Source organism: Peromyscus maniculatus, chromosome 2 (assembly GCF_049852395.1).
Source record: "Peromyscus maniculatus bairdii isolate BWxNUB_F1_BW_parent chromosome 2, HU_Pman_BW_mat_3.1, whole genome shotgun sequence".
Classification (NCBI taxonomy): domain Eukaryota; kingdom Metazoa; phylum Chordata; class Mammalia; order Rodentia; family Cricetidae; genus Peromyscus; species Peromyscus maniculatus.
Genome location: NC_134853.1, coordinates 137786747 through 137799783, shown reverse-complemented (window position 1 = coordinate 137799783; position 13037 = coordinate 137786747). Strand labels below are relative to the sequence as shown.

Sequence of the window (13037 nt, the reverse complement as noted above, 5' to 3'; positions counted from 1 at the left end):
GGGGTAGGAGAGTCTCCAGCATGCTCCAGAGGGAAGGAAAGAGGACTTTGCCACATTTGTCTCTTTCCTTGTCCTCCAGCTTCCTCTAAACCCGATGCCGGAGCTACAGCAGAAACTCCTAATAGGCATCTCATTGTCAGTCCCTACTTTAAAAAACTGACCAGACTATGATGCAGAATGGAGAAAGTGAGAAGGATGGTACAGAAGGGAGATCAGTAGAATAACCAGGGATAGGTAAAGGAATCAGCCCAATTACAATTGCCTAAGCCAGAGGCGACCCAGAGGGAATGGTTAGAATGCCAGGCTCCACTCTGCTGCTTCTCTGTCCTTCTCCAACAAGACTGCATGCTTCTTTCTAGTTCCAGGGTCTGCCTTCAGCTTCCGGACTCTCACAAAGCCTCAAATAAGCTTTTTTTTTTTAAAGCCATTACTGCAATTTCTCATCTCCATCTTTACCGTCACTACCAGTCCTGTATCTCAATCTAAGGACCCAAATCCTAGAATGCTGAGGGGAGACTACTGCTTCGTCTCCACAGACACAGCCTCCTCCTCCTTCCGCTTTTCTCTGTTGTAACTGAATAACATAACAACAAATAAAGAGATGCAAAGAAACAGAGAGAGCCACACAGAGACATCAGTGACCAGAGCAGCACAGACATCAGTGAGAACAGAAGCCAGGGCTGAAATTCTTGATGTGAGCGAAAGGGAGTTGGAAGCAGGCAGTTGTAGTGCAAACAGATGGGGTTGGGGTTGGGGATGGAAGATGGGGTAGGGGTGATGGGGACAGATGGAGCACATCAGGTAGGACTGTGTGGACTGTGTATCTCAGGCAACTACCTCTGCCTCTCCCTTCCTTACCTGACGCGAGCTCTGTGTGAAGGTTGAGCCAGGAATGGGTTAGGTTTTCCTTTAACATTCTGCTCCCAGTCCTCAGGGAAGACGAAGCTGTAGCTTCTTAATGAGCCTTCAGGGCCTTCGGGTCCTCTGGGTCTGACTGAAGCCCTCCCAGACCCAGAGCACACATTTCACCATTTCCCTTCGCACAGAAGGCCCCATAGCCAACATCCTTGATCCTCCCAACCCCAAGTGCCCTGTTCCTGAGTCCTTCCCTTTTCCTTCTTTGCTGTCCAGTGGAGATGGATGTGTGAAGATCAAGTGGAGTAAATGCAAGGCCAGGGCCTATGGAGGGGGCTTAGCTGATAAATGACTTGTGGCCCACACATGAGGAGCTGAGTTTAATGCCTAGAACCCGTCCATGTAAAAGTCAGACATGGTGATGTGTACTTGTATTCACACAGACGAGGAAGCAGAGACTGTGGGATCTTTAGGGTTTGCTCTCCAGCTAGCCTACCCTAATTGGTGAGCTCCAAGCCAACAAGAGAATCTGTCTCCAAATAAGGTGGACAGCACCTGGGTAGCAAACTAAGGTTAACATCCAGACCTATGTCACATGCATCTGCATATACATGTGAATATGCACACATACACAGGGAAGACTTGTAAGAATGACAGCTGAACATACCTGTTGGGGAAGCTTTCCATGAATCATAAAAAAATATGAATGTGTTTCCCAGGGCCTGTGGGGGTCAATCACTAGAGCTCTTACCCTCAGCCTCCGAAGCATCTCATTCTCTATCATGCTCTGCTGTGTACTGGGCTATGTTGTGTCCTGAAATTTTGTAGCCCTGAAATGCTTTGTCTTTCTGGAGGGAAAGTGATATGACTTAAGCAACAGAAGGTTCCTTCATGAAGCCTGGGCCAAGATGAGGTAATGGAGAAATACTCTAATGAGAGCAAAAAATCCAGGAAGACCAGCAATCAAATCCTGGTTATACCACTTAATAATATGGTAATAGTTGACGAGACGCCAACCCTCTGTACCTCAGTTTCCACAACACCAAAATGAAACAATAATAGTATAGGGCAGTTATAGGGTTAACTATGAGCACATACGAAGTAAATGTGATAAAATATGCATATAATTTAGGCTGGATGTGATGTTCCCATTGATTTATTCCAACCAATGCTCATAAATCTGTCCCCACTGGATTTCAAGATAGAATATGAAGATGCCATGGGTTCCAAAGGACCTTGGATTGAGAAAGTCAAGGGTCTTGGGTGTGAGGACCTTGGGTGCCAGGATAAAGTGATGAAAGATGTGCTCAGGGCTTAGAAAGGCTGTGATGGGCCCTGGAATATCCCATGGCACAGAAGGTATATAAAACATAAGACTAGGGGCTGGGGAGATGGCTTATTTGTTGAAATGTCTGCTGAGCAAGCCTGAGGACCTGAGTTTGGATTCCAGGAATCCAGGTAAAATCTGGGTATCACATCTGTAACCCTTGGTAGTTGGGGGCAAAGACAAGCAGATCCTTGGCCACTCAGCCTTGCCAATTGGCAAGCTTCAACTTTAGTGAGAGATCCTATTAAAAATAAGACAGGGAGCCCTATCATTGAGTTATCAGGGATGAAGCTTCCCTGTCAATGCTGAGACAATCATATAGCAACTTTCTAGTCCTCTGGTTCTTACAATCTTTCCACCCCCTCTCCCATGTTACTATGCTGAGTCTTAGGTGTAGAGTTTGTGTTGCAGATGTGTTAACTTGGGCTGGACCACCCACAGTCAGTTGCTCTATGCATTTTGACCAGCTGTGTTTTTCTGTAATGGTCTCTGTCTGCTGCAGAGGAGCTTCTGTGATGAAGGGTGGAAACCACAATTATCTGTGGATAAATCACAAGTGCTGTGATTTAGGTCTGACTAATGACCTTCACATGCCCTTTATATGACCTTGCAGAAGTTTTCTTGACAATATTTATTACATTATTAGATAAAATTATTTTACATGCTCTTGAGAGCTTTTGGTGAATGTTTACGAGAGATGTCAATTTATAGTTGTCTTTTCTCGTGATGTCTTGGTTTTGGTGAGGGATGTGTTGGAAAGTTCTACTTTCTCTTTTGTCTCTGTTGAGGTTTAGAAGGATTGGTGTTGAGCTTTATAAGTTGGGCAGAGTTGTCAGTTCTTGTATAATATTACAGGGACCAGCCTCAATATTATACATCCCAGGGGCTCAGGAGAGAGAACTACTGACGGCGAGGACTATTATCAGGAAATATAATCTCAGCACACCGAGTTCTATAGTCCACTTGCTTTAATTCCTCTGGCATAACATCCTTTATACACAGCTTCAGTTCTGTTCTCATGTCTAGCTCCTTTCTTGCCTGATTTCTCTATATTTATCTACTGTCCCCTCTATGTTCTATCTTAATTCCTTCATATAGTTCTGTCCCTTCTAGGTTCTCATCCATCTTGTTCCTTCCCATATCATCTCCTCTCCCGTCTCCTTCTCTCTTATCTGGCTCTTTCTCATCTTCCATCTCGTTTCTCTAGTACTCTCCTGTAGCCCTTCAATCTACTTCTTCCCCATCTCAGTTTGTTCCTCTCAAGTTCTTACCCATCTCGTTCTTCCATTTTCTTCCCTCTTCTCTCCTCCCTCCTGCCCTGGGAGTTCTGGTATATATACAATTACAAGCAGTATTTCCTTAGCAGTGCAAAGCCAGGCTTCCAGGGTCAAATGGAGGGGTGATAAGAATAGGCTTAATTGCCACATCCGCCAGGCCTTCTCAAACAGGTAACCTGGATGCTTAAGTCTGTTCTTGGAGAGTACAGAGGTATCTCTGATAAGGTACTTTCCTCCATCCGGTGATGGACCTGGCCGGATGCTACCAATAATGATAATTACAGGGAGGCTTGAACTGGGAGTTCTGGCTGAGCATAGCTGTTAGCACAGAAGGTTATCTAAATATTCCTAGAAGTGGTTAGGTAAGTAGTTAGAGGTCTATAAAGTTAGTAAGGCTGTAAGAAAGGAGGGGTCTGAGCTAAATTGTGTAAAGCTATTACTTAATGTCTACCTGACCTAGGCGGTGTCCCCTTGTGGAATTTACCTTAAGTCAGGAGACTCGCCTGTGGGTTGTTATCACTGTTAATCCTCGGAAATTGGGTGACCACCTGGGTGATGTCTCCTTTAGTCCTTGAAAGTGGCTAGGGGAGATATCTGATTCCAGAGAAAGCCTTTCCTAAGGCAGTTCTCCAAATACCTGGAATGTGTATGTCTAGAGAGTGATCAGTCCACATTGTTAGCCCTTCTTAGGGAAAAATCAATTGGGAAAACTAGGAAGGCACACATGATTTTCATAACAGAATACAGCTGATATACAACAAGCCAAGTAACACCAAAAACTCCTTGGGATTTGGCTTCCTCTGGAGGAATTCCCTGATTCCTCTAGGTAGTGACTTTGCCATAACCAGCTGAGTTCTTATGATATTCCTGCAGCCCGCAGCAGTCAGTGAACCACCTAGTCCTTGAGCTCTTCTTTGGGAAGTGGATAAATTACTAATTAAATCAGCTAGTGTGCTGTATTTTAACTTTCTATTCCTTTTTGAAGCAGTTCTACTACTTTCTATCTTCCTAAACGTGACACACCTTAAGGCTACTTGACTTGCTGGAGTACATTAGTAGTAGTATTCCCCTATAATCTTTGTGTGAGCCCCTTAGTAACGTTCCCTCTTTCACGGCAGGTTTTAATAATTGATCTCCTCTCTCTCCTTTTCCTTTGGCCAGTCTCACTTTTGTCAATTACATTGATCTGTTGAAGAAACCATTCTTTATTCCATTCATTTTCTCTGATTTTTTTCCACCCCCCATTCTACTACTGCTTGAATCTTGGCCTTCTCGATAGTTTGCTTCCTGCTTGTCCTCTTTTGTGTTTGGTTGATGGTATAAGATCTCACACTGTATCCTGGACCAGCCTCAGACTCCCAGCAATCCTACGTCATGATCCTAAGTGCTGAAGTCTCAGGCATGAACCATCACACCTTGGTGGTTTTCTTTTATATACTCTTTCTTAAGGTTAGTGAGTTGGAATCCTCCTCCTCCTCAATATAGAATTTTATAGCTTAAAATTTCCCTGTAAGGATCATTTTTGCTGAAATGGGTATTATTTGTGCCTGCAACATTTTGCCAAATTTGTTAGTTAGTTCTAAGAGATCTTTTTCTTTAATCAAAAAAATGTGTATTTTATGTAAATGGATGTTTTGTCTACATGTACATCTGAACACCAAATAGGACATTGGGTTCTGTGGGACTATAGCAATAGACAGTGGTAATATGCCACAGGGTGCTGGGAATTGAAGAACAGTCAGTGCTCCTAACCACTGAGCTATTTCTCCAGCACCAATGAAAACTTTGGCTTTCTTTTTTTCTTTTCATTTCTTTGTTTTTCTAGATGGAGTCTCTGTACATAACTCTGACTATCCTGGAACTTACTATGTAACCAGACTGGGACTAAAGGCATGCTCCACAATGCTGGATGAAGTTTTTTTTTTGGGGGGGGGGTTGTTTGTTTGTTTGTTTGTTTGTTTGTTTTGGATTAAAAATGTGGAGTGTGTGTGTGTGTGTGTGTGTGTGTGTGTGTGTGTGTGTGTGTAAATGTCTGCATATATATGTGAACTCTTTGTGTGACTGATGCCCATGGAGGGCAGAAGGTGTCAGGTACCCTAGAGCTGAAGTTACAGGTTTCTGTGAGCCACATGGATGGGTGCTAGGAACCAAACTCCCATCCTCTGCAAGAGCAGCAAGCACTCATCTCTCCAGCCCCCTGTTTTAGACAAAGGTCTTATGTACCTCAGCATCTTTGTGTGTGAAGTTACATGGGGGTTTTTGTAGACGTCTTTTATTGGAGCAAGGAAGTCCCTTTCTAGTCTCAATTTTGAGTGGGTTATGATTTTTTTTAAGAAATAATTTTGCTTTGTTGTTGTTACTTTGTTTTATTTTGTTTTACCATGAACTGGAGAAAAGACATCCAAGCCATTTGCATTTGAGATAACTTTATAAAAATGTATTTGATACATCTTAGCAGCTCTTTCTGTTCAAGGGATTCAAGGCCAAGATGCAGGCTGTACTCTGTAAGATTTCTTCCATTCTTCCTTTTTTAAAAATTTTATTGGAAACAGATTCTTCTCTCATATAATACAACCCAATCACAGTTTCCCCTCTCTTCACTCCTCCCAGGCCCCCAAATCCCAGCTTTCCTCTCCCCAGATCCACTCCCCCTCCATTTCCTCTTCAGAAAAGAGCAGGCCTCCAGGAGACAACAGCCAAACAGGACCAAACAAAATACAATAAGACAAGGCAAAAGCCCCCATATCGAGGCTGGACAAGCCAACCCAGTAGGAGGGAGAGTCCCAAGAGCAGGTAAAAAGAGGCAGAAGTACACCAGCTCCCACTGTTAGGAGATCCCACAAAAAACGCCATGCTAACAATCATAACATTTACACAAGAGTATCTGCTGCAGATCCACACAGGTCCCATGCTCGGTGCTTGAGTCTCTGTGAGCCCACGTGAACCCTGCTCAGTTGATTCTGTGGGACATATTCTCCTGTCCTCCATCTCCTCTGACTCCTACAACTTTCCCTCCCCCTCTATTCTGCATGGTTCTCTGAGCTCTGAGGGGAGGGACCCAATGGAGAACTCCAATTTAGACTCTCTCTCCCTATGTCTGGCTGTGGGTCTCTGCATCTGCTCCCATCTGCTGCCAGAGAAAGCCTCTCTGATGATGAGTGGTCAAGGCACTGATATATGATTATAGAAGAACATCATTAGGAATCATTTCATTGACTTTGTTTTTTCTGGTCATGTTTGGTTCTATGCTAAACAAGTCTCCATTGTACAGGTTAATGTCCTTTTTGCCTCTAAGACCAGAGTTGAATGCTTAGTCCACGGTATTAAGCATTCTTAAACTTTTAAGATCTGGAAACAAATAGGAAACTTCCTGAAGAAACCCACAAGGCATTTTTATAAACAGGCAAAAAGACATCAGGAAAGTGTGGCGTGTGGGTATCTATTGGACCCGCCTATGCAGACGCCTGAGAGGTCGGTGGTAGCCCAAGCACAGGGGTCATGTTGGGAGGTGGGGAAATTGGGTTTCAGTGCTTTGAGAACTCCGAGGAGAAAGCCTGTTTCGACTCCACAGATGCCTCTCACATGCCCCCTCTAATGACCCCAGAGCATTTTTCTTAATAAGTCCCCAAGAAACACAATGAGCATGCGTTGCTGACAACTATTTCTATCTGTAGAAAACCCAGGGCTGTCCCCCTTGGAGGCTGAGTCCTTCAGGCCGTAAACCCGCCCTGGAGACTCCCTCTGCGGTCCCACATCACCCCAGAGCCCTGTTCTTTAGTGCTTGGGGGCTATGAGCAGAAGTGTAAGCCACAGTTGCTTTCTATTCTGGAGAAAACAGTAAAGGAGCAAAGCACACTTAGCATTTATTGGTCTTTTGTAACATTTCAGCCATTCTTGATCTACAGACAATTTTTTTTTAGTTTTTCCTATTTTTTTATTTTTAAAAAATTATACAATCTATTTTGATCCTATTCTTTCATGTCATCCAACTCCTACCCATTGAACTTCATGTTATTTCTCTCTCAAAAAAGTCAAAACAAACCGGGTGGTGGTGGCGCATGCCTCTAATCCCAGCACTCAGGAGGCAGAGCCAGGCAGATCGTTGTGAGTTCGAGGCCAGCCTGGTCTACAAAGCAAAATCCAGGAAAGGCTCAAAGCTACACAGAGAAACCCTGTCTCAAAAAACAAATAACAACAACAACAACAACAAAAACCAAAAAAAAAGTCAAAACAAACAAAATCAAATAAGACAGAACAAAAACCAAAAACAATAAAAAGCACACACAAAAAAAACAAAACTTCTTTCAAAGCAGTTAAAAGCAGTTAGGATGTTTTTAATTTGATCTTGTGTTTATGTGAAGAATGCTTGATTTAAAAGATTTGCTTGTATTACTTTTTGCTAAGTACTTTAATAATTTGCCTTAAACTAGAATGATAGAAAAAATCCAATACAAAAAATATTTATTAATTTTATTTCATATATATGAATGTTTTGCTCTCATGCATATTTGTGCACTACTTGCTTACTTGGTGTCCTCAGTGGCCAGGAGAGGGCATCAGTTCCCCTGAAACTGGAGTTACAGACAGTTGTGAGCCACCATGTGGGTGCTGGGAATTGAACCTGGGTCCTCTGCAAGAGCAGCAAGTGTTCTAGACCACTGAGTCATCTCTCCAGCTATTGACAGAAATTTGACTTGATTTGAAATACCAGAAGTGGCTTGGTTCCTAATTAATATGGCAGCTAATGTCATGAGTGTGTCCCATTAAACTCTCTCTCTCTCTCTCTCTCTCTCTCTCTCTCTCTCTCTCTCTCTCTCTCTCTCTCTCTCTCTCCCTCTCCCTCTCTCTGAAGCATGACTCTGTATGTGTATGTGCATTCAATTGCTACCATGACTGTTCCCATAACACCTAACTGGACAATGAATCTGTTCTTCACATCCGAGGTTGAGAAACTCAAGCTTCTGTTGATAGTTGAATGGCTCTGGAGTGGTCATGCATATCATTATTTAAATGCAAAGTCTCTTCCCATTAGAGGTCTAAAACAATTTTCTAGTTTTAGACAGCTGATAGAACGTGTCATCATCCCTCTTGAGTCAGAAGAGGACTGGATTCTAGAGAGTGTGACTGGTTTTTCTTTAGATCTCAATAAATTAAGCCAAGGTCAAAGCCCAGGGTCCTTCCCATTGTCTGTGGCAGCGGAGAAAATTGAAGGGGAAATCAGTTGTTGAATCCGAATTTACTTCCTTTGTAAGTAAAAGTCTGTGTGCCTGGAAGCTACAACTGGAGCAGACACGATGAAATGGGAGAGAGGCCCATTAAAGGGAAGGTCTGAGAGCAGAGCTGATCAACTCAAAACAACGAGGAGGATGGACATAGGAGGAACGCCTCCCACCAAGAAACATGGATTGAGACGTTGCTATTGCACTGTTAGCTCAGGCTGCAGAACTCTGGTGAGGAAGGGTTGATTTCTCAGTGTAGCTCTAGACTCCAGGATCTGCCCTGGTGTTATGACCTGAGAATAAGAATCTTTTTCTTTTTTTGAGACAAAGTCTCATCATATAACTCTGGCTGTCCTAGAGCTCTCTGTGTAGACAAGACTGTCCTCAAACTCACAGAGATCCACCTACCTCTGCCTCTAGAGTAGCACTCTGGATTAAAGGTGTGCACCACCATGCCCAGCTAGCTAGAGTAATATTCTTAAGTCTTTTTATCTTGCCTCAGTCATAGCCATTCATTGTCTCAGCTAAGCCTCAGATTTTCTCTCAGATGTTTCAGAGTTATATCGTATAATACATAAGAACCTGGGCCTTGGAACTAGTCCCCAGGTTCAAACCAGCCACGTCACTTTCTAGCTTGATTATTTATTAGTCAATTATTATTGATTAATATTCCCAGAAAATTATTTAGTGTTTTTTGTGTTTTAGTGTCTTTATTTGTATGAAGGAGATAGAACACACCTCTAGAGTTAACATGCGAATTAAAATAATAAATACTTATCAGTCAAGTGGGGGGAACACATCTGTATTTCCAGATATCCAGGAATCTAATTACTTAAGCATATGAATTCAAAACCAGCCTAGGCAATGTAGTGAGACCCCACCTCAAGAAAAAGAGGATGAAGAGGAGGAGGAGAAAGGGGAGAAGAAAAAGGAGGAGGAAATGAAAACCACCACAAAAAAGAAAAAGAAAAAAAATAAAGCACTGAGTGACTGTTACACAAATGTAATGTTAGTTAGTATCATTTGGACATAATGCATATTATCAAACACACTTGACAACTGGAAATTAAATCCCAAAAAAATGAGGTGACTGTTCCAAACCCATGTGACTTTTCCAAAGCCATAGAAGGTCAATGATATGGCTAAATCTTGGGCACAATTCTTTGAGTCTTTTCCTAACGTATCCATTAGCAAATTGATGTGAAAAGTTTTTTCTTGTGTTTCCCTCATCCTGAGAATCCTCTCTCATTTACTCCAAGAACTTCAGCAAAACTGTGGGTGGCAAACACAAGGAACCAGAGGCGTTGCAGACAGCCTTGTTCCATGGCCTACTGAGTGTCCTCACCCCTTCCAATTAACTTGAGAAAAGCCCTCTTCACATCCTTGTTCCGGAGGCTGTAAATAATGGGGTTAAGAAAGGCAGAAATGACATTATAGAACAAGGCCAACTTCTTGTCATCTTCTGGGGAGGCTTCAGAACCAGGTCTCATGTACATGATCATGCATGGAATACAGAACATGGTAACCACAGTGATGTGTGAAGCACAGGTGGAGAAGGCCTTCATCCGCCCTTGAGTGGAACGGATCTTTAGAATGGCTATGAAGATACGAATATATGAGGCTAGGATGAGTGATAATGGTATCAAAAGCAAGATGAAACCCAGGATGAAGTCCACTTGGTCATTGAGGGATGTGTCTGCACAGGCCAACTTCAAGACAGCGGGGATTTCACAAAAGAAGTGGTTGATCTCATTGGGGCCACAGTAGGGAAGATTCATTGCAAAGACTGTGTAGACAAGGGCACAGATGAGACCACAAAGGGCAGAGCTGGCCACCAGCATTATGCATAAGGTTTGGCTCATCTTGACTCCATAATGGAGTGGATAACAGATAGCAACATATCTGTCATAGGCCATAGCTGCAAAAATCCAGGTCTCAGTGATGCCTAGTGTCAAGAAAATGTACATCTGGATTACACACCCAGTGTAAGAGATGGTCTTATTCTTGCTTACTAGAATTGCCAACATCTGGGGCACTGTTGTGGTAGCATAGCTGAGGTCCAGCAGGGAGAGGACACTGAGGAAGAAGTACATGGGTGTGTGTAGACGAGCATCTATCCTAATCAGGGTAACAATGAGCCCATTGCCCAGGACTGTAAATAAGTAGAGGAAGAGGAAGAGGAAGAAAAGGATCCAGTTGGTTCTGGGGTTTCTGGAGAAGCCCAAGAGGATAAACTCAGTTACAGAGCTGTGATTTCTCCAGCCTCGACTGTGCATGGCCTTCCTTCTGAGGAGAGAAGAGGATATATAACTGAGTCCTTTGCAATCTCCATGACAGAATGCTATGTGAAATCCACAGATGGGGAGTTGAAGGTAAAATGCCCTCCTCCTCATGTCTGGAGAGTAGTCTATCCAAATTGGCCTTGCCTAGCTCTAGTTACTTAGTAGAAATTCCACTAAAGACTTTTCAGGTTGTCCAATTAAGTATCCCTGATAAAAACCAAGGTTCCTATGAGAAGCTGTATAGAACAGAAGTCTTACTTAGAAGAAAACACACGCACGCACGCACGCACGCACGCACGCACGCACATGCACATGCACACACACCATAAAGCAGTCAAACTGAGGAGGCTAGACATGCCTGTTGTTCCCTAATGCCATTATTTCAAGACTTCAAGAGGCAATGTTTTTAAACAGGTTTTTAAAAAAAAGCCTAGGAAAGTAAGAAAAAGGAAAAATCACGACCACAGCACTCAGCTTATCCCTCTCCCTTCTTCCTCTCTGATTTTGTACAGAACCCACATGTCATACATTTTCAAGACAAAACACTGTGGCCTCCTTGAGTACCCTTGAGTGTGGCCCTCTGTCAAGAGTGGCATTATATTTAGTTCTGATCTGCATTCCTTGTCAATTTGCTTTTGAATAAAGTTTCCCTGATACTTTACAAACGGAACGAAACAAAACAAACAACCCTCACTTTTGTTCCTTTAGAAGCTCTGCCCCCTCATCCTACCTTCCCAAGCCTTCCTGCAGGGGTACAACTGTGCAGAATAAATTAACACACAATGATAACCACTGGGACTCTAATTTTGAAAGCCAGAGAAGAGTTCTGTCTTCTAACATTTCCCCAAAAGACAAAAGACACGGACTTGGGAATGGAATCGCTGTGAGTCTGGACACTGTTCTTAATCAGCAGTGAGGAACCCTTCACAGCTCTGTCTCTCACAGGAGAGGTGAGGGGCGGGTGCAGGTGGATCTTCACTTTAACATGGACTCAATCCTCAATCTGAGTTTGGCAGGCTAGCGACAGAGGATATTCCTGACCAGTCTATCTGTGTCCCTTTGCTGGTTCTTAAATGCCTGCTACAGAATGCCACCACTTGGGGATTCCAAATTCTTTTCTAGATCCTGAAAAGGGAGATGGCCATTTATCAAGAATTACTGTAAAAATAAAGGTTTCATTTGATGTTATCTGATTTCCACCACAACTCACTGAGGTCAGAACCACTTTTTTCCTTTACAAAGAATTAGAGAGTTGAAACCTGGGATGTGGTAGAGCCAGGAACCAAACTCCAAGTCCTATGTTTTCACCATGTGAAGTTGAAGTTTGTCTCCCACACCATCCATTTTCACAAAGAGTTTAGCAAAGGTCCCAAATACAATGCATATCCACTTTAGATGTCATTGTGTGGGAAACCTGACCTGCCTAGTCAATGATAGAGGGCAGAAAGCATATATTTCACATTGGAAAATGAAGGGTCTTTTTTTTTTCATATAAAATGCTCAAACTTTGGATCAGGATTACAGTATCTGAGATTCTGCACAGAAAGTAAAGAGCAGATTATTTTCAACCTAGGTTAAAATCACATTCCATAAAACCACGGGCAGAATTCAGTCTAAAATGGAGGTGGAGATGATTGCAGTGTTTGTGTTAGAGGCCAGATGTTATAGAACAGGGGACAGTGGGGTCTGGATTTGAATCCGCACTCAACTGCTAACAACACAGACTTTTGATGCCGATCAATCTAAAATGTAGATCCATCTAGATCTGTTGATCTATTGATCCAGCCGGTTTCTACTATCTATCTCCCCTGGGATGAGCAAGCTGTATCTGACATTTTCTAACCCAGACTCCCAGTCCCCTCTGCAGAACAGTTCTTACCATCTTCTCCACTCGGTGAGTGGTGATTTCATCCCTGGAGGGGACTAAAGTGAAAAAAGAGCCCCGAGATCTTTCAAACATTCTCTTTTTCACACACTTCATGTGCAATACATCAGAAAATATTGTTAGTTGCCTTTTCAAATATGAGAAAGAAAAGATCACTTTTCACCATATCCACCATAGCCACCATATCTACCA

The 13037-nt window shown here is 42.9% G+C and overlaps 1 protein-coding gene across 2 annotated transcripts; it reads right to left on the bottom strand.

Annotated features, from left to right (window-relative positions):
- Positions 1–9926: 9926 nt before the first annotated feature.
- On the bottom strand, positions 9927–11481 carry LOC102926070 (olfactory receptor 2A5-like). Of its 2 annotated transcripts, XM_006994093.3 has the most exons (2): positions 11471–11481; positions 9927–10946 (listed from the first exon to the last, which is right to left on the bottom strand). In XM_006994093.3, exons 1-2 carry the CDS (start codon positions 11479–11481, stop codon positions 10007–10009), a joined length of 951 nt encoding a protein of 316 aa, XP_006994155.3. In that variant the 3' UTR covers positions 9927–10006. The 2 variants fall into 2 exon arrangements, with proteins under 2 accessions (XP_006994155.3, XP_006994154.3); XM_006994092.3 differs by lacking the exon at positions 11471–11481 and having other exon boundaries at positions 9927–10954.
- Positions 11482–13037: the final 1556 nt, after the last annotated feature.